General features: G+C 41.5%; 1 protein-coding gene across 4 annotated transcripts in view; it reads left to right on the plus strand.

Annotated features, from left to right (window-relative positions):
* The window catches only part of slc38a12 (solute carrier family 38 member 12), a 248,473-nt gene that overhangs the window by 51,292 nt on the left and 173,242 nt on the right, over positions 1–23,939 (plus strand). For all 4 annotated transcript variants that reach the window (XM_078225459.1, XM_078225461.1, XM_078225462.1 and 1 more), the window contains 2 exons: positions 7,631–7,745; positions 10,013–10,093. In XM_078225459.1, coding sequence (XP_078081585.1) covers positions 7,631–7,745; positions 10,013–10,093 — 196 coding nt within the window. The remainder of the gene's footprint in view (positions 1–7,630; positions 7,746–10,012; positions 10,094–23,939) is intronic.

The raw sequence follows: 23,939 nt of genomic DNA on the forward strand, positions 1-23,939 counted from the left end.
GATAATAGTTTCATGGTCGTCATTTGACCTTTTAATTCCAGATTTTTATTGGACTCAAATTTCACCATCTATGGTGGGATTCGGACCTGGGTCTCTGGATTAGTAGTCGAGTGACAATACCACTATCTTCCCGTACATTTCCATGCAGCAGGAATCCAGTGAAAAAGTTCAGTCCTTAATAATACCACATTTTTTTCATTAGAAATTCTAATCACCCTATAATGTTGCAGCTGTCATTAGGTGTATGAATGGAAAAATCATTCAACTGTTTTGTATATAAGTATCATTGCAGACATTAAATGTTCAGAATGATATTTTGAAATTTAGAATTTTCAATATAGAAACATGAGGTTCTGAATGAGAATTGACTCTTGTCCCTAATATAACTTTTATTGATCTATTGTTCCATCAATATTTTATCAAGAGTCAATTTAAGATGGAATAAAGAATTCTAGAAGGTTTGATGGGATGAGCAGTCCCATCAAACCTGTTGCACCATTCAATAAGATCTTAGCTGATCCACCAAACTGCCCTCCCCCCACACCCCTTGATTCCCTTAATGTGCAAAAAAATCTATCAATCTGTCTTGAATATAGTTAGCTAAGCATCCCCAGCCCTCTGGGGAGAAAATTTAAAAGATTTACAACCATGAGTCAAGATATTTTCTCTTCCCCCTTGACCCTATATAGTCAGCCCCTAAACCGAGTCCATGCTCTTCTAGTTCTAGACTCGCCAGGCTGGGGGAACTGCCTCTGAGCATCCATCTTGCCAAACCTCTTAAGATTTTACATGTTGTGATGCAATAACTCTTATTCTTCTAAACTATGGTGAATATAGGTCTGTTCTACTCAGGTCCTCCTCTCTGGATCTCTCCAATACCCCAGGAATCAATTGAGTGAAACTTTGCTGCACTCCTTTAAGGCAAATATGCCCTTGAGTAAGAAAACTAAACCTGTACAGTTGGTGTATTCTCACCAAAGCCCAATTTGTGGCAAGACTCTTACCCTTTACACCAACTTGCTTGCAATAAATACCAGCATGCCATTTGCTATCCTAATATTTGTTCTACTCAAGTGAACTTTGTGATTAATGTACAGGCACACTTAAATTCCACTGCGTAACATTCATTTCCCACATTCTGCTCATCTATCAATTGTCTAAATCTTTTTGATGCCTCTTTGTGTCCCCCTCATCACTTACTTCCCCAGTTAACTTTGTGTCTTCAGCAAATTTGGATATATATTGCATTTGTTTCTCCCCCCCCCCCCCCCCCCTCTAAATCATTGATATAGATGGTAAATAACTAAGACCCAAGCACTGATCCTTGCGGCCCTCCAATAGTTGCAGTCTGCCAACCCGAAAATTACATAATGCATGAAAGCGTTCTGGCAATTACTATATAATTTTGGAAAAGTGATAGTGGAAAGTAGACTCTACACTGAGTAATACTGCAACAAATTGTAGAAGGCATTGATAAACTTGCAGAATTGGTTTATAATTAGCCTATGAATGAGAGGTGAATTTTGGGAGGAAGAATGAGGCCATATGGAATACAATGTAGGGGAATGGAGGGATTGAGAGGCACAAATTCATAAATCAGTTAATAACTTATAAAGGTCATTAAAGCAACCAAGACAAGTTTAAAGAGAGGAACAACATTACCAGTGAAATTGTTAAGCTTAAATAGGACATTGGTTCAATCGTGCATGAAGTACCATGCATAATTCTGATCTCCATTTTATATCAAAAGTTGAAGAACTTCAGGTGCCGTTTACAAGAATGGTACCAAAACTGGGGGAGGTTTTGGTCTTGATTATTCCAGTGTTCTACTGGTTTCCTAGCTTTCATCCTTGATAAATGTGTGCCTAGACCCTAAGCTTTGGAATTCCACACACCCCCACCCCCCCGCCCCATCTCTTTATCTTGCATCCATCCTTTAAAATACTTAGAACCTGTCCCTCACCAAGCTTTGTCATTTCACCTATTTTTTCCTTTTGCTTTATAATGCCTCTGAGCCTCTATGGGATCCTAAACTTCAGTGAAGGACTTGAGGACTTCACTGAGTTGGCTGCAACGATGGAGGTTAGATGTGCAGAGAGAGTGAGACTGGACTTCACTCCCAGGAGTCAGTGAGAATGCAGGGGCTAAAAGTGGAGATGGAGGGACTTCACTCAGTTGGTGAGAACAGCGGGCTTCAGTTAGAATCTGCGTTCTAAAAGAAAGCTTGACGTGCAACATCGTGAAGCTGGTAGGTCGGTGCTTGGTGAGCATCCACTGGCTTTGTTTATCTTGCAATTACCAATAAGTTAGTAGTTTTGAAAAGTTTTGTTACCTGGATACCTAACTCAAGGAAGCGCGGATACCTAACTCAAGGAGGCGCTGACAGCCCTTGGGGTAAGGTCTTCTGACTTGGTCAGTGGTCAGGGACAGGAGGGTGTGACTGAGTTAGAATGGTAAGGGGATAATGAAGGTAGAAGTGAAGGAGCCTTGGTCTTTGCAACTGTCCAAAGGGTTTGAGATTTGAGAACGGGGGCTGCAAGGTGGGTAAGTGAACTGACCGTGGTACAGGAAGCCATTCAAACAGGGAAAGTTAATAGGATGTAGGATATAGTAATAATAGGGGGCAGTATAGTTAGGGGAATTGACGCAATTCACTGCAGCCAAGAATGGGAGTACAGATGGCTGTATTGCCAGGGTTCAGGACATTTGCACTAGGTTGGAGAGAAACTTGCAATGAGAGGGGAAGAATCCGGTTGTCATGGTGCACATTGGTACCAACAACATGGGTAGAACTCGGAAGGAGGTTCTGCTGATGGTGTGGGAGCATCTAGGGGTTAAATTAAGCAGAACCTTAAAAGGTGGCAATCTCTGGATTACTACTTGTGCCATGAACAAATTGGCCTAAGGTAAAATTAGTGTTAAATGCATCTCAAAGATTGGTGTGGGAGAAATGAGTTTTTGATTCACGGGACCCTGGCACCGATATTGGCAAGTGGAAGCTGTACCACTGGGATGGTCTTCGCCTGAACCATGCGAGGGCCATTGCTCATGAATCGTTTAACTGGACTGATAGTTTTAAACTAAGTAGTGGGAGTGAGGGATAAAGTTTGAGAAAATTCTGGGAATTTGTAATGGAAAATAAAACGGTAGACAAAAAAAAACTGTTTAGGTTGTCCAAAGCAGAATCTCCCACAGAATTTTGTTCTCTTTCAACAGATGAGGAAGGGTGCGCAATATAAACAAGCTCTGAAAATGCAATATAAACAAGCTCTGAAATGGATGAGTGGCTGGAGGGAAGTTGACCTCTGACAAATGTATTCTCTAGTACTATTGAAGTTGAAACTAAAATCCAACTGTGCCCAGGGTGGAAAGCTGCTGTGGTCCTATTTTAAGGCCTCTTTCTTTTAAAGAAAAATGCACCTCATCCAGTAATGCGCAAAATACATTCACTCGATATGGTGAATAGAATTTCTGCCTCATTTATTGAAGTAGCAATTTATAAATGAAATGCATAATATTATTGATATGTACCACCATTACTCTTTTCACATTAACAGTGCAGGAAGATCAAATAATCTCATTCCCCCTCAGTTGAAATGAGTGTAATCAGTATAAATTGAATAAGCCATTTCAATCAAATCATGTGTTGAATTGTTTTCAAACTTTTCAGTAAAAATTAAATGTGACTGGGTGGAGTTTATTTTTTTGTTGGCTGATGGTAACTTGTGGTTAGTGAACATATTCTGGGATGAATTAAAGGGTGAGTGAGTGATGAGAAATTCTTAACCATGCAACTGAAGAAGCTTAATGCACAGAACAAAGATTGACTGACTCTATGCTCGAGCAACTCAGAGCCAACCTCACTGCCCCAATCTTAGTCCAATATCTTTTGCTTCCAATATTTATCCAATCTTCCCGTAATGGTTGCAATGGTTTCTCAATCGTGTCCAGTCGCAGGTGCACCTAACTCTTAGGAAATTTCTTCTCAACAATAAAAAAATTGACCTCTGTCATTGATTTCCCCAGTAAGAGTTTTAACAACACCAGGTTAAAGTCCAACAGGTTTATTTGGTAGCAAATACCAAATGTCCACTCCATCTGACGAAGGAGCAGCGCTCTGAAAGCTAATGGTATTTTCTACCAAATAAACCTGTTGGACTTTAACCTGGTGTTGTTAAAACTCTTACTGTGTTCACCCCAGTCCAATGCCGGCATCTCCACATCATTGATTTCCCCAGTCAGAGAAAATAAACTCGCATAACTTGGCTTCTAAAGCACTTGATTTAAAAAATCCATTGTGATCTCTTTGCTTTCTCTGTTCAAGGGAAACTATAGCAATATTTCCAGTTTGTGTTACATCTGTGCATGCATGTGCTCTTTTAGCAGTCTTCCCAGGTTGCCTGCCCACCCCTTAACTGTGTGTATCTTGTTGCTAGGAAAAACCTAGGACTTGGGGTGCTATGCAAGTGTGAAATTCTTCAGTAAACATTGCAGAGAATTAGCTTTGATTGAGATGCAAATGTACTAATGACATCAAACAATATTTTAAAGTTTATTTGTTAGTGTCACAATAGCTAACTAATCGGAAATATTGAGGGGGGCTTGGCCTAACTCCACATCTGCAAAATGGCAGATGCATCTTCATGTGGATAAACTGAGAATAATTATGGGTGAGTATCCAGCGGTAGATATTAAAAATGATTTGGGAGAGTTTATTGGAAAGCATTGCCTTGGAAAGCATGGTCACCATGTGGAAGCATTATCAATTGGGCAAACTGAAGGACTTTAGAGCTTAGTGGTCCACTGACAATGTGTAAATCAATAGTGTCCTGTTCTGCAGCATGACACATGGTTTTGATAAATTATATCTCAAAGAATAGTAGAATTGTTAGAGCACTGAAGTCTATTTGGCCCATTGCATCTGTGCCATTGCTCTGCAAGAGCGGTTCAGCTATTCCTGCCCCTCCACCCATTCACTGCAGTTACCTGCAAGTTAAAACTGGTTTTAATCTCAGGAGGGCTCCAGACACAAGTTGCCCATTGGAAACCCAAACTTCCCAGGCAATTACTATGCAGTGTAATTGCAATGTTGGGGGTGTCTGTTGGTGAATGTTTGGAGGAAGGATTAGGTGTCTTGGGGTACGACCTTCCAGAGATCAGAGGTTCTGAGCCTGAGTTACAAGATGGAGATGGCGATGTGATCAAAGTCAATAAAATAAAGCTACAGATAAGGTTGAAGTAAGCAAACTTAACTTGGGCACTGAAAGCAAGACTAGAGTTCACAAGTTCAGAATTTACCAACCTTGTTCAAGGACAGAAGGATTAGAAACATCACTCTCTCTTGTCTCATTAAAGATAATTGGCATGTGGAACAGACTGAGTCAACACTTCAACATTTTGACAAAAGAGCTGTAGTGATTGTATTAATGGGAGTTGATAGTTTTGTTTTCCCAGTACCATTCTTATGTAGCCAGATAGACTCTATCTGTAGAGAAAATGCTGGAAATTCTCAGCAGGTCTGGCAGCATCTGTAAGGAGATTTAAAAAAAGAGCTGACGTTTTGAGTCCAAATGACCCTTTATCAAAGCTGATGGACTTTGACAAAGGGTCATTTGGACTCAACGTCAGCTCTTTCTTTCTCTCCTTACAGATGCTGCCAGACCTGAAATTTTCCAGCATTTTCTTTCAGATTCCAGCATCCGCAGTCATTTGTTTCTATAGACTATATAAGGGGAGGCAATGGCCTAGTGGTATTATTGCTAGAATATTAATCCAGAAACTCAGCTACTGTTCTGGGGACCCAGGTTGGAATCCCACCACGGCAGATGGTGGAATTTAAATTCAATTTTTAAAAAAATCTGGAATTAAGAATCTACTAATGACCATGAAACCATTGTCGGAAAAATCCATCTGGTTCACCAATGTCCTTTAGGGAAGGAAATCTGCCGTCCTTACCTGGTCTGGTCTACATGTGACTGCAGAGCCACAGTAATTTGGTTCACTCTCAACTGCCCTTGGGGTAATTAGGGAAAGGCAATAAATGCTGGCCAGCCAGCGATGCCCATGTCGCATGAATGAATTAAAAATAAACCTATATCTGTAAACTGACCATTGGTTATTGTCCTGAGCCTAGCTAGGGTCATACAATTAACTATGGCATGAGTTCCACAACAGCCACCAGGTTTTTATGTCTCAGGAATTCAGGATGCTGTTGGGATTCAACACTGGTAGAAGGGCACCGTTTCTCTTGAACTATTTGCCTGCATAGAAACTAGAGAGCTCCTGTGTTTGGGTTGACCCTTAAGTTGCTGTGTGTGAGGCCTTGCAAAATAGTTTCGAAAGTCTATGCACTGCAAAATAAAAAGTATACATTGATCATGGGGTGCACTTCCCCTGACGTTTGGACCAACCTGAGAGTGGGTAGATGCAGGTTATCCACTTTGGTAGCAAAACAGGAAGATTATCATCTGGCTATAAATTAAGAGGGGAATGTGCAATGAGATCTGTGTTCCTTGTACACTGGTCGTTGAAGGTGCAGCATGTGGTAAAGAAGGCAAATGTTACGTTGGCCTAGATCGCGGGAGGATTTGAGTATGACAGCAGGGATGTCTTGCTATAATTATATAGGGCCTTGGAATATCGTGTGCAGGTTTGGTCTCTATCCGAGGAAGAATGCTCTTGCTATAGAGGGAGCTCAGAGCAGGTTTACCAGACTGATTCCTGGGATGGTGGGACTAAAGTATGAGGAGAGATTGAGTTGGTTAGGATTATGTTTGCTGGAGTTTAGAAGAATGAGGGGTTAATCTCATAGAAACCTACAAAATTCTAACTGGACTAGACAGGATCGATGCTGGAAGGATGTTCTGAAGGGTAGGGGTGTCCAGAGCCAGGGGTCGTAGTCTAAGGGTACAGGGTAAAACTTTTAGGACTGGGATGAGAAGAAATTTCTTCACCCAAACCCTGTGGAATTTGCTATCTCAAAGCAGTTGAGACCAAAACATTGTATGTTTTCTGTTTTCAAGGAGTTAGTTAAAGCTCTTGAGGCGAAGGGGATCATATATTATGGTGGGGGAGGGAGGGCACAGTCAGGCTATTGAATTGGCTGATTACACATAATGAATGATGGAGCAGGCTCGAATGGCTGAATGGCCTACTCCTGCACCTATTTTCTGTTTCAAATCCAAGTTTCTTTCACCCCAGTGGTAACAGTTGGACTTCCTTTCATGGAACTTGGTATTTAACCAATTTAAGAAATTGCTGGGAGACAAGTTGCTCTAAACCCAAATATAAAATTTGGAAGTTATTTAAAACTGTACCAGTGTACATGGATTGAGTCCTGCAGAAGGTTCATGTGATTCATTTGCTCCTGTTGAGCCATTGTGGGAATTGTGCTGGGGCTAATGATTTGAAAGCAGTCCCATTTTACCAGTGTGCAAATATTAACTTTGTAGAATATGGAAAGGAAGGAGTGAGTGGATTTCTGGTTAGATCCAGAATTTTCAGCTTCTCGGCCACAAATTTCCGATCATTAAGCAATGGCTGAAGGCTCTAGTTCAGAAGTAGCAAATCTCAGCCATTATATGTTTCAAAACCACGAGGGGTGCTCATCAGGCTTTTTTGCTGTTTCCAGGTGGATGATAGTGATCCCTCTTCAGATTCCTATGATGATGAAGACGATGACAAGAATACAATTGCAATACGGGATGGTTACGATCGGTCAGAGACACGACCCATTCTTTCAGTGCGTGAGTATTGGGGCAAGCTGCTTTTGTGAGCTGAATTATCTTTCAGTACTAAGCAAATTACTGAAATCTGGAAATTGTTTTTACTGGCTAATTCTTGTGGAAGCCATTTTGTCCAAAATATATAAGGATTAAGAAATTTGGGTTGCTTGAACCTGAATTCCTCCTTGGGAAAGATGAGTTGAGAGGATGCTGCACTTTCAGGGGTGATGCCTTTTGGATAAGACTTAAGCCAAGGTTTGGGTTATCAGTTAGACATAAGGATCCTGTGGCACTATTTGAAGAGCAGAGCAGTTCCTTCAGTGTTGAGACCAATATTCCTCAACCAATGCCACTAAAACATTATCTGGTTATATATCTCATTGCTACGAGTGGGAGGTTGCCTGCCACAGTACAACAGTTGATTGCAAAGCACTTGTGAAAGGTATTGTACAAATGAAGTTCTTGCGTTCTTTATGTCAGTTGGTGTGGGGGTCAGGAAGGAAAGGTCAGCTAATCAGCAGTCTAGTGCAAATTGGTTTAATGTAGCATGAGCTGGATTTCAAAGAAAATTACAGCACAGGAACAGGCCCTTCAGCTCTCCAAGCCAGCACCGATCATGCTGCCCGACTGAACTAAAACCCCCTACCCTTCCGGGGATCATATCCCTCTATTCCCATCCTATTCTTGTATTTGTCAAGACGCCCCTTAAAAATCACTACCTCCCCTGGCAACGAGTTCCAGGCGCCCACTATTGTGTAAAAAAAAAATCTGCCTCGTACATTTCCTTTAAACCTTGCCCCTTGCACCTTAAACCTGTGCCCCCTAGTAATTGACTCTTCCACCCTGGGAAAAAACTTCTGACTATCCACTTTGTCCATGACCTTCATTATCTTGTAGACTTCTTTCAGGTTGCCCCTCAACCTCCGTCATTCCAGTGAGAACAAGCCAAGTTTCTCCAACCTCTCCTCATAGCTAATGCCCTCCATACCAGGCAACATCCTGGTAAATCCTTTCTGTACCCTCTCCAAAGTCTCCATCTTTCTGGTAGTGTGGTGACCAGAATTGAACACTATATTCCAAGTGCGGCCTAAGGTTCTATAAAGCTGCAACATGACTTGACAATTTTTAAACGTGATGCTCCGGCCGAAACTCAATTTCACGGACAAGATTGAGTTTGAAGAGGGCGTGGGGCAGATAGGAGGGTGGCTCAACTCGGTAAGAAAAGGAAGAAGCGACTGGTATGAACCTCAATAGTTTACCCACCTAAGTTCTGATAAAAGTTCGCAGACCTGAAAAGTTTGCTGTTTCTCTCTTCACAGATGTCAGACCTGTGGACCATTTCCAGTGCTTTGTTTCTATTAGATTTATGTCTGCAGCATTTTGCTTCTGTGCATAATTTTTAAATATAGGCCCATGGGTATTAATTCAGGCTGAACTGCCACATCCTAGTATATTATCAGTTGCAAATTGCATCAGTATGCATTGAACTTCTGACTCCCAAGATGTTGGAAGCCATAATAGACCCATCATTGATTTTTGGAATTGTACTCTGCACAATACCTGAATTCCAGAATATTTAACTGCTGTTTTCAATGCTTCAGCTAGTTTTCTCCATTCTCTGGTTAGCTTTTGGATTTTTCACTCTAAGCATGGGTCTAGACAAACCATGTTTACAGTATACTTCAGATTTTGGAGCATTGATGAAGCTTCTAGTTTTTACAGGTTTTGTTCAGTGGTTTCAATATGCAGACCAGTTAGCTTAAACATGAGAATTTGACCATATTTTGTGATTTGACTGTTAATTCACAAGATGTTAAACTGCTCAAGATTACAACTGCCTAACCCAGTCCTTTTCCACTTATAAAAGTAAAGTGGTGGGAATGCAGCAGGTCAGGCAACTTCTATGGAGAGAGGAGCAAAGTAAGCATTTCAATTCTGACCTTTCATCTGAACAAGGAAAAGTTTCAGATATAAATTAAATATAGATTAAATTAATAGAGGCATGGAAAGTGCAAGGAAGGAAGAACAAAAGAGGAAGCCCTGTGCTAAGGCAGAAAACAGGATAACTCCAATATTGAGGGAAGATGATGGAAAGGAAAAGGGAGTGGTAATGGGACAAGTAAAGAAACAAAATGGATCTACAGGGGTAAATAGGATTAGCAGAGTCCTGTCTGAGGCAGAGAAAGGGGAGCAGAGACGATTGATGTCTTTGATGTTTGAATTTGATGTCCTTTCCACTATTTTTGAGTCTGTGCACTAACAAACGTATCGCCTGTTTTTGTGCCCAGAAAGAGCTCGTACCTACGATGCATTTGATATTGTGGAACGAATGGAAATGGGTCAGATGGCTTCTATGTTTTTCAATAAAGGTGAGCCTTTCACCATAATGCCTTCAATTTTATAAATAGTTCTTTTTTAATACATATTAAAATGATGGAACAGTTTGTACTGCATTAGCTAATGGTGGTAGTGGGCATCCTACAATTCACCTCTGCATCCAAGCCCTGAGAAGGGGAGAAATTGGCTTGTGTTGTCTCTGATCACATACTACTGACTCTCTCCATAAGTGTTTTGATTGCTATTGTTTTTTGGAATGACTCACATCTGGCTAGTATTTTGAAGGTGAGGCTCATGTGGCGAGCTGCTGATGATCATTTTCTCTTTTAATTTGTCAATAGGATTTGGGTAGTGCTGTCTAGATCAGCATTAATTGCCCTTGCAAAAGTGGTGGTGAGCATCCTTCTTGAACCACTGTAGTCCATGTGTAGGTACATCCACAGTGCTGTTGGGAGAGTTCCAGGAATTTTGCCCAGTGACAGTAAAGGAATGGTGATGTATTTCCAAGTCAGGACGGTGTTTGGCGTGGAAGGGAACTTGAGCTGGTGGTGTTCCCATACATCTGCTGCCATTGTCCTTCTAGATGGTAGTGGTTGTGGGTTTAGAAGGTGCTGTCAAAGCAGCCTTGGTGAGTTCCTGCTGTGCATCTTGTAGATGGTATACACTGCTACCACTGTGCATTAGTAATAGAGGGAGTGAATGTTAGAGGATGGGATACCAATCAAGTGAGCTGCTTTGTCCAGCATGTTGTTGGAGCTGCACTCATTCAGACAAGTAGGGAGTATTCCATCACACTCCTGACCTGTACTTTGTAGATGGTGGACAGGCTTCAGAGAGTTGGGGTGAGTTACTTGCTGCAGGATTCCGAGCCTCTTTTATAGCCAGAGCAATTGTATGGCCTGTTCAGCTCAGTTTCTGGCCGATGGTAACCCTCAGTATGTTATTGGTAAAGTGATGGTAATGCCATTGAATGTCATGGGGCAATGGTTAGATTCACTCTTGGAGATGGTGATCTTTTGTAGCCTGGCACTTGTGTGGCATGAATGTTACTTGCCACTTGTCAGCCCAAACCTGGATATTGTCCAGGTCTTGTTGCATTTAGACATGATTCCTGAGGAGTCACGAATGGTCCTGATCATTGTACAACATTCAGTGAATCCCATTTTTGATCTTGTGGTGGAAGGAAGGTCATTGATGAAGCAGCTGAAGAAGGTTGGGCCTCAGGCACTACCTTCAGAAACTACTGCAGTAATGTGCCAGAGCTGAGATTGATCCAGCAACCACCACAATTTTCCTTTGTGCTAGGTGTGACTCCAGTCAGCAGTTTTTTTTCCCCCGATTGCCATTGACTTCAGATCTGCTAAGGCTCCTTGATGCCACACACTCTTCTGCCTTGATGTCTAGGGCAGTTACCGTCGCTGCATTCAGCTCTTTTTCATTCCATGTTATAACCAAGTTTGTAATGAGGTCTGAGTAACCCTTGCAGAACTCAAACTGAGATTGTGAGCAGGTTATTGCTACACAAGTGCCACTTGATAGCACGGTTGGACTTTTTCCATCACTTGACTGCTGTAGCCTACTGAGTAGACTGGGGTGGTAATTGGCTGGTTGGATTTTTCTTGCCTTTTTGTGTACAGGACCTACATGAGCAATTTCCACATTGCTGGGTAGATGCCACTGTTGTAGCTGTACTGGAACAACTTGGCTGGGGGCATGGCAGGCTTCAGTGCTGTTGCTGGAATATTGTTAGAGCCCATAGCCTCTGCCTTATCTGTACCCCAACAGAAGCTGATGCCTTTAGGAGAAGATGAGGTGAGTGCTTACAGTGGTGGATAAAATGGATTCTGCTCTCAAACTTTTATACACCAGCTGACTCTATGACTAGGGGTGACTGGTCACTTGGCTATGACAAGCCTATGGCTACTTTGCACTTAAGGAACTTCTCCAAACAGCCCCTTTTTCATCTGCAGTTGCAAGTCAGGCACATGCTCTATGATAAAAATCATCATGCATGTGCAGAAAACTAGTCATTCAATTTGGACCCAACACACACATTGCAGAGACAATCTTTAAAACGATCATGTTTTGTAATGGTAATGATGTGGATTATTGTTTGCTGTTTGTCGCTGGGGTGATATCTCTCTGGGCAATGTCACTGCTGTGGGAACTGTTGCTGCTAATGTGTTGCCTTTGGGGAATGGTTGGCCTCTGGGGCTGATGGTTGTCCAGTTCCTTGTAGAATTGGTGCAATCCCATCTACCTCATTTGCTATATGCTGTGATGCAGCAAGTCCTCCAGTTGTGCAAGTATGTCTGGTGTGACTACGATATGGCCTGGTTGTTTGTTTTCATGGTGTGCGATCATGATGACAACTTCCCTACATGGTTCCCATAGAACCATAGAAAGCTTGGAGCACAGAAGCAATTCAGCCTGCACTGGCTGGGGGTGGGAGGGGGGAAAATAAATCTCGCTGTCTATTCTCATCTCACTTTTTAGCACTCAGTCTGCAGCCTTGCAGTTTGCAGCAATTCCGGTGCAGATTCAGATACCTTTAAGTGAGTTGAGGGTTTCTGCCTCAGCACCAATTCAGGCAGTGAACCCCACCCAGACCCCTGTCTCCAAATGGGTGAAAACATTTATTCGGATTCTCCCTTCGCATCCTTCTACCAATGCCCTAAAATCTGTGTTCCCTGGTAATTGGCATCTCTGCTAGGGTAAACAGGCCTTTTATCTAAGCTGCTTCTGTCCTAAGGAAATCAACCCCAGCCTACCCAATCTTTCCTCATAGCTGCAATTTTCAAGCCCTGGCCACATTCTCTTGTAAATCTTCCCTGTACACGCCACAGCAATTAAGCCCTACCTGTAATTTGATGACAAATTCCAGTTATGGCCTAACCAATATTTTATACAGTTCCAGCATTACATTCCTGCTTTTCTATTCAATACTTTGCCAGGTAAAACATTCCATATGCTTTCTTTACCATCTTGTCCACCTTCAGAGTGTGGTGGTCATTCACTCCAAAGGCACTCGCTTATGCTTTCATGGTGGGATCTCTTGTTCAATTCCAGATCATCTTTCAGTTGTTCAAACTCCGTGTTCAGCTGGACATCTCGATACAGTCGCATGCTGATTAAAGTTATATCCCCTCTTTCTGAGCTGTGGTGTTGAACACTTTAGTGGAGGGCTCAAAGTGGCTTCAGGATTCGCAAGTCTAGTTTTTCTGCTCAGTGAGGTTTAGGATGCTATATTGCTTGCAGCATTCTTTCTCCTCTTAAGAGTTCCTACTCTTTATTCAGGTTCAGGTTTCAATATCCTGTACAAAGTTGCAGACTGAAATTTTAATAATCTGTGTTTTTTACAACTGTGCCTATCTTGCAGTAATCAAAATTCGCTCCATTTCAGCTGCATACTCCTGACATGTTCCAAGTGGTGGATGAAATGGTTTCTGTGCTCGAGCCTTTATACACCAAGGATGAATATAGCAAGCCTATGGCCACATTGCACAAAAGGCACTTCTCCAAGCTGACAGTCATGACATATTAGAGGTGGCTATTTCCTAACCACCTTTGATTCATTTTGGCACTTGTACCTTTGATCAATCTTCATGGCTATACTTGAGGTTTAGCTGAACTTTCAGTAAAGTTCAGAAACAATCAACAAACCTTGGCTGGTAATCGATTGTCTGGACATGTAGCAAAAGGGCAATGGAATAGTAAACACACAAACATAGAAGATAGGAGCAGGAGGAGGCCATTTGGCCTTTCAAGCTGCTGTGCCATTCATTACGATCATGGCTAATTGTCTAACTCAATAGGCTAATCCTGCTTCCCCCCCCATTACCTTTGTTCTCATTCGCCCCAAGTGCTATATCTCGCTGCCTCTTGAATACATTCAATGTTTTGGCATCAACTACTACCTGTGGTAATGAATTCCACAGGCTCACCACTCTTTGGAATGTCTCCTCGCCTCCGTCCTAAATGGCCAACCCTGAATCCTCAGACTGTGACCCCTGGTTCTGGACTCCCCCACCATTGGGAACATCCTCCCTGCATCTACCCTGTCTAGTCATGTTAGAATTTTATAAGTCTTTCCGAGATCCCCTCTCATTCGTCCAAACTCCAGCGAAAACAATCCTAACCTAGTCAATCTCTCCTACATCAGTTCCGCCATCCCTGGAATCAGCCTGGTAGACCTTTGCTGCATTCCCTTGAGCAAGAACATCCTTCCTCAGAAAAGGAGATCAAAACTGCACACAATATTCTAGGTGTGGCCTTACCAAGGCCCTGTATAATTGCAAGAACAAGTAGCTGTCCAAGAGCTGGTGCTGGCTGATTGTCCTGTAAACCACTGAAGGAAATAGAACATAGATTTAAAAAACAAATTTGAGTATAGAGCTAACTTATAGCTAGTGTAAGGCTTTATTTTGGAGGTCTGATCAGATACAATGCTAAGTATCACTGCAAAACTGTTTCTCATTAATGGAAGTTATTGGGTCAGATTTTGTGGTCAGTGGTGAAGCAAGTAAGTCTTGCTGAGAGATCCAGCGATTTCTTTAGCAGAAGTTTGTTTTAATTGTTGTTCAGTGGTAATGTTCTTTCTGGAGCTGGAGTGATATCATCAGTCCAAGTATGCCAATCATATTAGAGGATTTCACAGTCCCACTGTTATTATGTCAAAATCCTGGAACTCCCTCCCTAACAGTACTGTGGGTGTTTCTACAACGCATGGACTGCAATGGTTCAAGAAGGTTGCTCGCTGCCACCACCTTGAGGGCAATAAATGCTGGCCTAGTCAGTGGCGTCAGCAGCCCATGAATGAATACAAAAACCCAGTAGCCAAAATGTTGTAAAATAAAATCATGAAAAATGTTTTGTATCATTCAAATTGAAGATTCAAACATACATGAGATGGTGTTAAGACCCAGGCCAGAAACTTCAAGGTGTATAATGAAATTAGCCTAGATTCTAAATTTTACATTTGATTTGGCATTCACTCCAGGTATGATTCGAGTGACCCACTAGGAAGCTTTTATCAAACAAAGTTTATTTAAGAACACAATTAGAATATAACAAAAACAATTAGCATAACTTTTACCAATTACAAGACTTGAATGTGACACAGTATAACACTTAACAGCTAGCTATCTTTTTTTTCCCCCCAAGGTAAAGCAACATCGCGCAGCCATACACCCTTCAGACATAGCACAAAAACAAGTAAAATGTTTTAGTCACAAGTAGGCTTACATTCACACTGCAATGAAGTTACGTGATGCTGGATTTTCAGCTTTCAAACACTTCTGCATAGAGTTCCAGGCAGTAATTTTCAGAGAAGGATATATCCTCAACCTTCGAGATAAACTTCATCTCTGGCAGCTTCCAGACTTCAGAGAGGGATAAATCCTCTCTTTTTACTCAAAAGCAACATCTAAGCTTGAATATTCTGTGAAAAAGCCCAGCTTCCCTGTCACGTGACTATACCTGTCAATCATCCCAATGAAACCTCACTCTGCAAAATCCCAGGGGAAAACAGCAGAACAGTGTGTGTTCAGATTAAAACCATATTCTAACCATTAGGAACGATTAGGCAGTTGCAGTAACAATACAACATGCCGGTGGACACTGGCTCTTGAGTGCTAAAAAAGCTTCTGCAGCAGGTCCTGCACAAGAACATGGCTCAAATACATTTCTTAAATGCACAGTATCATCAAGGTAGAAACTAAAAATTAAAATTTTACTGAAATCTCAATTTAACAGCAGATGGGTGTTGTGGTGATGACAAAGCTGATAGCTAGCATTGGAGGATGTCCACATTACAACCTGTGACAGAGCATTGCATTACAGAACACAGCTTCAGAATTTCTGTACTAATCTGCAGATGCCAAACATCCTGAAGTTGCAGTTTGTTTGAGGGGTAATGATAACATAAGCCAATGCTCTGTTCTCCACCGCCGCAAAGTGTGGGCTGTTGTCTTTTCTGTAAGTTTTAATAATGTGCAAGCACCTTCAGAGTACTTTGTGATGCCATTTGTCCTAAGGGTTGTGATGCATGAACTCATAAGTGAACTACAGATGCAGTTAAATCAATATATCACACACCAACTGGTGGTTCAAACATGAAGACAAAGGAGCCAGCAATAATAAGCCTTTGCAATTTCAAAATTCATGCAGGTGTTTTGCATATCACATCCCAATGTACTTCTATCCAGAACAGTTCCAGAAGTGATGAATGCAGGCTGACTATAGCAGACTGTGACCCAGTTTATATTCTTGTTAGAAATGTATTCCCTATTGATCAGTTTATAATGTGCTTTGTAAATTAATTTGTGCATTGCTGAACTGTTGGTATGCAACGTGGCTGAATATTTGAAACCTCCAAGCTAATTATCATTATCTAAACCGTCTAATGACACTTGCAGGGGGCCTAAAATGGCATTTTGGGTGTTTGAGACTATTTATGGAATTATTCAGGAAAATGTGTTCCAGTGAGCATTGCTTATCTGATATCCAAACCTGGATGACAGCATTTTCCAACAGTTAAAAATGGGCAGACTTGAGCTTGATGTCAAGCCTGTCCCTTGATCCACTTATCAGGGTGAACTAAACCATAGCCTTAATGTTCTATGACTCTGAGCAGTGAAAGCCAGCCATATCCTCGCTACCATCAAGACAGTGTGCTTCATTTCTATCATCGGCTGTTTCTGACTCTGCTCATCTGCTGAAAACCTCATCCATGCTTATTTTTGTTAGCTCAGACTTGACTCTTCCAGTGCTTTTCTAGCTTAACTCCCATTTTGCACCCTTGTTAAATGAGCTCATTCTAAAATCTGTATTCTGACTTGCACTGAGTCCTGGTCTTGCACCTTTCTTGTGTTGTCTGATTTGGTTCCTGATCCAACGACGCAATTTTTAAAATTCTTGTCTTTGTTCTGTTCCCTCCATGGGCCTTGCCTGTCCTTTCATCTGTAAGCTAAAGTCCTTCAAGTTCCTTACACTCCAACTCTGGTCTATTCTGTGTGCCTTTTTGTCCCCGCTATCATGCTTCAGCACAAGACTTCCTTTCCTAATCCTGTTCCCCTTGCTCCTGCTAAAACCTACCTATTGAAACTGGAAACTTGGTCAAAATCTCTTCCTAACTTAGTGCTGATTTTTGTTTGGTTACACTATGGTTTGCATGTATGCATACATAGGAGTGGTGATCTAGTGTAGAAGATAATTGGCAAAAATGGTGCAGACAACCCATAAATATGATTAAAATATTAAGGTCAGCCTAAAGTGATGTGATGAATTGGACTGGGCAACATAGGTGGCCAATCAGGTCTAATGTATCTGCAATATTATCTATATTTTCACAAAGGCTTTGTTACAGCACCACCTTGTAGTTGTGCAAGCTCAGTTGAGGAGTTGGTGAACTTATGGCAGACAATTCCATTGCTTGAGGAAGCTGCCAGCAGTCTTTACTTTTGCAAAGGAATTGTCTGGAGCATGGCTGCAGCTGTCACAGGCTGGTGAAAGACATGCTAGCCTCAAGCATCCTCATCATTCATAAATGTCACACGTCCTGTCAACAATTTCTATTCCAGCATACTCTGTCCACAATTTTAATAGAAACTGCCTATGTATGTGTGTCATGCTGTAATTGCTGCGTTTCCCCCTTCCTTTTCCACTCCCAGTGAGAGTGTGCAAGGATATCTTAAGTTTGCACAGGCAGTTTCCAGTAGACAAGGGAGTTTACAATGGAAGTACAGAAAAGACAATTTAAAATGGGGGCTAAAGTATTATCGTTTGTTATTTATCCACTAACCTCACTTCATTTGAAGGAACAACTTGTTTGTAGCCCCATTTGAGACTACATAAGGAGTCTTGGGATCACCCCCTGGAGCATTTCAAGGTTATCATCTTGATTTCTTTAATTTATTACTTGGAGTTGGGTTTGAAGTTACAGCTATGGTCCTTTAAGTTTTTTGGAAGTTAGGTGTTTCCTTGGTTCTGTGATGACATTTAAACAAAAAAAAGTGGAACTGGAGGAAAGATGACCATAGCTTTAATTCCTACTACTGTATTGGAATACAAATGTAGAAACATACTTAGCCCAACAATGATTGCTTAAATTTTCTGCAGAACAAGCTTGAGCTATTGGCCTGCTTTGATCAGGTTATGATTCCAGTTGATATCACTGAACAGGAAGATCCCAGAATGGGATCCTGGCAGAAAAGACCATAACTTTTTTTCAGAAAATGTGGAGGAACAGTCACAGGACTGCTAATTTGTTCTTAACCAAAATGTGACGAGGTTGATACGATGATACAATACTCCTTTATGACCCCTTGGCAAATATACATAGATATTAAGGTTAACGTGGGTTACAAAGTATATCTTTGGCTACAATGGTCTCAGTACTGCACAGTTCTTTTAAAAACTCAAGCTGGTTGTGTTAAGCCACACTCCACTCAACCCAAGTTAATGGCTGTAGATTTCTCCTCAAAATTCCCCCAGATTCTACTTCAACACGAATGATTTCAAATTCTGCTTTCAAAAAGACACATTCAAATCTTTTAAGGAATGCTTTCTCTCAACTGCTCCCATCAAAGTTTAGCTTTCAGGTTTCATATTTCCCTCTGGTGCCTCAGCCTTTTTCTCAGCTCTGCCTGTTCTTTACAGCCATGATCACCAGGCAGGAGTGTTCTCTTCCTGTTGGGGAACACTTCAGCAGTCACGGGCATTCAGCCGCTGATCTTTGGGTAAGCGTTCTCCAAGGCGGCCTTCACGACACATGACGATGCAGAATTGCTGAGCAGAAACTGATAGCCAAGTTCCGCACACATGAGGACGGCCTCAACCGGGATCTTGGGTTTATGTCACACTATCTGTAACCCCTACGATTTGCCTGGGCTTGCAAAATCTCACTAACTGTCCTGGCTGGAGACAATACACATCTCTTTAACCTGTGCTTAACCCTCTCTGCACTCACATTGTCTGTACCTTTAAGACTTGATTACCTGTAAAGACTCACATTCCAACCATTATCTTGTAAATTGAGTTTGTCTATGTATGCCCTGTTTGTGAACACAACTCCCACTCACCTGATGAAGGGGCAGTGCTCCGAAAGCTTGTGGCTTGTGCTTCCAAATAAACCTGTTGGACTTTAACTTGGTGTTGTGAGACTTCTTGCTGTTCTTTACAGAACACTTCCCTGTTAAAATATCCCCAGGCTGTTGCTTCATTTCTCTAGTTTCTTTAGCTAGCTGGACTTTAAATCTCTACATTTGTTTTCATAGAATCATAGAATTCCTGGAGTGCAGAAAGAGGCCATTGGGCTCATTGAGCCTGCACTGACAACAATCCCACCCAGGCCCTAAATCCATAGCCCCATGTATTTACCATGCTAAATCTCCCTGACACGAAGGGGCAACTTAGTATGGTCAATCAACCTAATCCGCACATCTTTGGACTGAGAGGAAACTGAAGCACCCAGAGGAAACCCACGCAAACACAGGGAGAATGTGCAAACTCCACACAGTCAGCTCAGGCTGGAATTAAACTCAGGTGCCTGGCACTGAGGCAGCAGAGCTTAACCACTGCCACCATGCTATCCTTTCTTAACCATTACTCCATGACATGGCTTTTCTTGTAGCAAGGATGAGAGATGTTCCCCTTCTAGCCTTCTAAACCAACTGCTAATGAATTCAGCTAAAATTAAAACTAAAAAAAAACTTTCTACGGAGCGGCACAGTGGTTAACACTGCTGCCTCACAGCGTCAGGGACCTGGGTTTGATTCCCAGCGTGGGTCACTGTCTGTGCGGAATCAGCACGTTCTCCCCATGCCTGCGTGAGTTTCCTCCCACAGTCTGAAAGACGTGCCATGCTAAATTCTCTGTGTACCCGAACAGGTGTTGGAGTGTGATGACTAGGGGATTTTCACAGTAACTTCATTGCAATATTAATGTAAGCCTACTTGTGACACTAAAAAATAAACTTTAACTTTAAACCTTAAAAGTGCCCCTAAACAACAATCTTGTGCTTCTGCCAGCTTTTATTTGCTCTTCGCTCCATAACCCCTCTCAGCACAGTTTGAATTAAAACCAAAACCGCTGCACATACAAACATCTTTATCCAGCATTAATCTAACTGTAGGTTTACCTTCCCTACACAAACACTGAATTAAACCCACTTAAAACTATATCCTATTTACCAAAACTCTCATAAATCCCTTAAAACTACCTTCGTTTTGCTAACAAAGTTGATAAATGCATTTCAAGAAAATGATTTTAATTTGAAGGAGCAAACTAATTTCCTTCCCACATTTTGCCCTAATAAAGGAATCTAGCTGGACTTAACTGATTCCTTGCCACTGCCCAAATTTACACTAACGCAGGAACCTATAGGTATATAGGAATTAGGAGCACAAGTATGCAAATTCAGTCCTTCGAGCCTGCTCTGCCATTCAATCAGATCAAGGCCAATCTCTCCCTGGACTCTAATCCACCTCCCCACCTGTTCCCCAATATCCCTCTTTCCCTTTATTTTATTAGAAATATATCTATCTCCCTCTTGAAACCATTGAATGATTCAGATTCTACCGTGCTATGAGGTAACGAGTTCTACAGACTTGCCACCCTCTGCGAGAAGTAGTTCCTCCTCATCTCAGTTTTAAATCTACTGCCCCTCAACCTATACCTGTGACCTCTTGTTCTAGATTGCCCCATTAGAGGAAACATTTGGTCTACATTTACTTTATCAATCCCTTCTAAAATTTTATATACCTCGATCAGATCCCCCCCCCCTCATCCTTCTAAACTCCAGCAAGTACAAGCCCAAACTATTTAATCTCTCCCCGTATGTCAACCCTTTCATCCTTGGAATCAATCTGGTGAACCTCCCCTGAACTGCCTCAATGCCACCACATCTTTCGTCAAATAAGGAGACCAAAACTGGACACTCTACTCCAGATATGGTCTCACTATCTTGCAACAACAATTCTCTACTTTTATACTCCAATCCCTTTGCAATAAATGTCAACATCTCATTTGCCTTTTTTTTATTGCTTGCTGCACTTGCATACTGACTTTCTGTGGTTCATGAACAGAGACCCCCAGATCTTTTCTTGGACACATTTTGAATCTGCTTTCCATTTAGATAATTTGCCTTTCTATTTTATCTGTCAAAACAGATGACCTCACACTTATCCACATTAAACTCCATCAGCCAAATTTTGGCCCATTCTCCGAACATATCTATATCCATCTGTAAAATCTTTATATCCTCTTCACTGCCTGCTTTTCCACCTATTTTAGTATCCTCTGCAAATTTTGCAATATTACACTGTCCCTGCTTGTAGATCATTTTATATAGATTGTAAACAGTTGAGGTCCGAGGGCTGACCCCTGTGACACCCCGCGAGTTGCATTTTGCCAGCCAGGGAAGGACCCATTTATCCTGACTGTCTGCTTTGTCAGTCAGCCAGTCCTCAATCCAATCAACTACTCTATCCCCAATCCCCTGTAATCTCCTTCTGGATCAGTCTTTTATGCATTCTGGAAGTCTAGATCTACCACATCCATAGGTTCCCCACTATCCACCTTGCTGGTTATGTCATCAAAGAACTCGAGCAAGTTTGTCAAGCATAACTTGCCCTTCATAAAACCATGCTGACAATGGTGGATTGAGCTTTGTCTTTCCAAATGCTCATTCATCTCCTCAATGATTGATTCCAGCAACTTTCCCATCAGAGGTCAAGCTAACCAACCTATAATTTCCTACTTTTTGTCCCTTGCCTTTTTGAATAAGGACATTGCATTAGCATGTTTCCAATCTACCAGGACCATACTGGAATCCAAGGACTTTTGAAATATCACAACCAACGCATCCACTATCTCTGCTGCCACCTCCTTTAATGCTGTAAGGTGCAGGCCATCAGATCCCGGAGGCTTATCTGCCTTTAATGCCATTAGTTTATTCAATACCTTCTCCCTAGTGATGATGCACCAAGTTGCTCTGCATTACCGACAGTTTTTGGAAAATCTTCATTATTCTCTACCGTGAAGACGGGCAAAATATTGGTTTAGTGCCTCTGCCATCTGTTCCCCATTACCTCCCTGGTATTGTCCTCAAAAGGGCCAACACTGACTAAACTATTCTCTTCCTCTATATGCCACGGAAGCTTTTGGTACCTTTGTTTTCTGCTGGTTTCCTTTCATAGTTCATCTTGGCTCTTTTGATTCTTCTATTTTTAGTAGCCTTTTGCTGAACCTTAAAGTTCTCCCAATCCTCCAGCTTAACACGGGCTTTTGCAGTTTGGTATATCCTGGTTTTTGCCTTAATGACCTCTTTGACTTCCTTATCTAGCCATGGAACTTTTTTTTCCTTTTACAATTTCTCTTCCTCTCAGGGATATGCTTCAATTGAGAGGTATTCAATATCTCCCTGAACACCTGCCGTTCTTCCTCAACTGTCCTGCCCTCAATTATTTGTACCCAGTTTTCTTGGGCCAACTCTTTCCTTAGGCCTGTATGATTACCTCTGCCCAATGCTAAAACTCTAGTATGGCACTCCGTCTTCACTCGCTCAATCTGAATCTGAAATTCTTGCACATGGTAATCATTATTTTTAACATAACTATTCATTTAGCAATATTTATTTGTATAGACCAATATTTTTAAGTTACTGGAGTTATTGCTTTTGGATTGAACTAGTGTTCACCTTGTTTTAATATACTGAATAATGAGCATGTGGAGAACAAGGAGAGATGATACTCCAGCGGAGTGCCTGTATCCTGAGGGCTGCTCGTCTGTTTCATAACATTAGCAGATTGCTAGATTTAGCACACTGTTTTGAATTGCTGTGCAGAGGTCTCTGCCTGTTGGGGTCTAATACTGATAATGGAGTTATTACCAATCCAGGTTTGTTATAAATGCCACCTTATGGTGAATGGTGACTCTTATTACTGTCTGATCTTTTCGTGGGTGTTAAATTTTCTCCATTTCTACCTGTGCAATAGTGAAAGTGGATTTGATTTATTGTTGTCACGTATTGGGAGACAGTGAAAAGTATTGTTTCTTTGGGCTATAAAGACAAAGCATACCATTCATAGAGTACATTGGGGAGAAGGAAAGAATGTAGTATTGCAGTTGCAGATGGGGTGAAGAGAAAAATCAGCCTAATACATGATGGGTCCATTCAAAAGTCTGGCAGCAGGAGGGAAGAAGCTGTTCTTAAGTCGATTGGTATGTATTCTCAGACTTTAGTTAGATGGCCTTTCATTGATCAGATCATGGATACTAATGTTACAATAGAGGTAATGGGCAACTGCCACTTATGTAATTAGTACAACGGAACTTCACTATAATCATACCCCATTTGACACATTACCTCTGCTAGCTCTTTAAAAGGACTACCTAATTATTTCTATTTCCATTTCCCTGCTCATGCCCTATAGCATTCATTTTTTTTCCCCTTTGGGTATTAATCCAATTCTCTTGAAGTTGCTATTAAATCTGCTTCAGATCATAACTCAATGTGGGGGAGGGTGGAGAATTCTCCCCCTGTTTTTTGCCAATTATTTTTAATCTCTCTCCTGATTATTGACTCTTGTTGGTTTCTCTAACTTTATCAGGACCCTCATGATTTTGAAGTCTATTCAATAAGTTTTAACCTCTGGAAAAACTGCATACCTGGATGATGGCACTGTACATTTCCCTTTAGTCTGAAACTGTTCACTGCTAGTTCTAATTAAAAATCAGATTTGAAGCATTAACTCTGTTTCTCTCTACATGGATGCTGCCAGACCTGAGTTTCCAGCATTTTCTTTAATTGATTTCTAGCATCCACGTTATTTTGCTTCGAAAGTGTTAATTACTCATTTTCTATCTCCTGATATGTTT

The sequence above is a fragment of the Mustelus asterias genome, chromosome 12, assembly GCF_964213995.1.
Source record: "Mustelus asterias chromosome 12, sMusAst1.hap1.1, whole genome shotgun sequence".
In the NCBI taxonomy this organism is placed as follows: domain Eukaryota; kingdom Metazoa; phylum Chordata; class Chondrichthyes; order Carcharhiniformes; family Triakidae; genus Mustelus; species Mustelus asterias.